The 2,279-nt window shown below is 38.9% G+C and overlaps 1 protein-coding gene across 1 annotated transcript in view; it reads left to right on the top strand.

The window, feature by feature from the left end:
• The window catches only part of MIA3 (MIA SH3 domain ER export factor 3), a 68,990-nt gene that overhangs the window by 26,733 nt on the left and 39,978 nt on the right, over positions 1-2,279 (top strand). The window contains exon 6 of the mRNA XM_072410296.1: positions 27-719. Coding sequence (XP_072266397.1) covers positions 27-719 — 693 coding nt within the window. The remainder of the gene's footprint in view (positions 1-26; positions 720-2,279) is intronic.

Here is a 2,279-nt window from a genome sequence, read left to right on the forward strand (position 1 = left end):
ACAAGAAACTCAAAACTCATTTCAAGTACATAAAGAGAATGAGCCAGAAAGTAAAGTGGAGGAAATCAATGAAGCAAATGTAGAACCAGTGACTGAAGATCTAACCGAGAAAAATAATAATGCTGATACTTTAGAGAACAGTCAAGAAGTAGAAGAAAACGAAGAGACTGGAGCTTTTAAAGTAGGAAGAAACGCTGAAACAGCTGGGGAAGAGGAAAAGAAAAACATTTTTGACCAAAACAATGACAAAAAAGCCAGAGGACCATTAGAAGAACTTGCTAAAGATTCCATTCCAAAGTATGATACAATAGAGGAGGCATCTGATGCCAAAAACATTAAAGCCTTGAACATTATAATGGTGTATCTGGATGAGGAACGTTTAGCACAGTTTACGAAATATCTCGGTCCCGACAAAATTTTGAGACTGGAAGCCATGTTTCAGGAAATGGATTTCGAGTTGGCTCAGAATGTAGATTCGGATCAAATGGACAGATCCCTCGATCAGATTGTAGAGGAATTGGAGGCAAACATTCTTACCTTTGTAAAGGGTGTTTTGAAATCTCAAGAAGCAAACAGTGAAGAAATGGTAGGAGAGAAAAAAATGGTGGATGAAGATGATTTGGTAATCGATGTCCAGAAAATCTTGTATAAACTTAAACATAAGTACTTACTGAGTGATGATTCTATACTTGCATCTGAAGAGGTGATGGATGAAGAAGGTAAGAATGATGTTAGACTTTTGTGGTGTATTGTTTTTAATTCCATAACATGGTAAAGTCTTCAATGCTAACCAGTGGTGCTCACCAACATCCTCAACTACAGATTTCTTGAGGAGACATCTGTTGATGGCTACATTTGTAGATTATTTTTGGGAGAGCAGATAGCTGAATGTAAAAAATCAATTTTTCATCTTGTTCACTACAATAGTTGTGCACATTACCCATGCACAGTAAAGTACCTTCCTTTCTTGGAGCATTTACCTTTTTCCAATGCTTGATGTTTCATAATTGGTTCAGTGCTGTCACATAGGAGCAGAGAGTGTCTCTTAGCTGAGTGTCAGCTTCAAGAGCATTTTTTTTTTTTCACTGGCTGAATTAAGTCAAAGAATTTAGGTAAGGTAAGAAGTCCGACCTTCAGGGAAGAGCGACAGAAAACTGTCGTTTGCCCTGCTTGGGTGAATTACATGAATGCTTGAAGCAATTAGGAAGCATTAGGGAGAATGGGTTTAGGTATAAGATTATAGGGGAGTAAACTACTGCTGTGCCAGGTATGCACTGGGGTATTATCTGGTCAAGACATCAGCAGAGACTTGACCAATATGAGGAAGAACATGGATGACGGTTCTATGCTATGTAACAATGTCATTGTCGACACATAGAACCACATTGTACCACATGTACCATGTGGGATCACAGGCATCTGACAAACCCAGAAGTGTTGGATTCTTAAGACAGCAAAATTAGAGGCACGGGTAAGTATTACTATCTCGTTTTATTGTTATCCCTGCCCACAGACTCACATAGGGTTATGGTAGGATACCCGCATTGTTCAGCATAACTGACTGATAAGCAGGGCCTGCATGTGTAATAAGCTAATATAATTTCACCATGTTCTATTACTTTAGAATACTTGAAAGAATCAAAAAATTCCTGTTGTAGCAGCTAGAAATCCGGTGTGCTGCTTTAGGTAGACAACACTGTCTCTGCTTCATGTAAGTTCTAAGCAGTGTTGTTAGCCTTGCTTGAGTACTCAAGTTAATGAGTTAACTACATATTTCCACCTATCCTTTTCTCTTCATGTGCATATATCAATGTCTTTTCAGGCAAAATAACTTTGCTGCCTTGACCCCCACAAACTTGTCCATTGTTGATGTAGTTCTGGGGGTGCATGTCTACGATAATAGGAACTGACCTAGGACACCTTGCTGATCCCTTTACCTAGTAGCTACTTCTGTAAGAATTTTACAAACTTGGTCACAGGAAGTAACAAAAGCTGAGTGTGAATGACAAATCTGTGCTTTGCCAAGTAAAGATATATACTTTCTCATGCTCCATACCACCCAAATCTGCCACCAGAATATCCCCAAATCCCTTTACTAGCTTTCTGGAAGCAGAGACCTGCACAGGATTTTATAAGCTCTCTGGCCTTCTCCATTATTGTGCATGGGTCTGGAGATTTGGGTACTTAATACTGCATTATGGGGTTTAATATGTTTCCTGTATTCAAGAGTCATGGATTTTTATCAGGGCTCCACATGCATAGAAGAATGAAGATTACTA

The sequence above is a fragment of the Pyxicephalus adspersus genome, chromosome 4, assembly GCF_032062135.1.
Source record: "Pyxicephalus adspersus chromosome 4, UCB_Pads_2.0, whole genome shotgun sequence".
NCBI classification, from domain to species: Eukaryota; Metazoa; Chordata; class Amphibia; order Anura; family Pyxicephalidae; genus Pyxicephalus; species Pyxicephalus adspersus.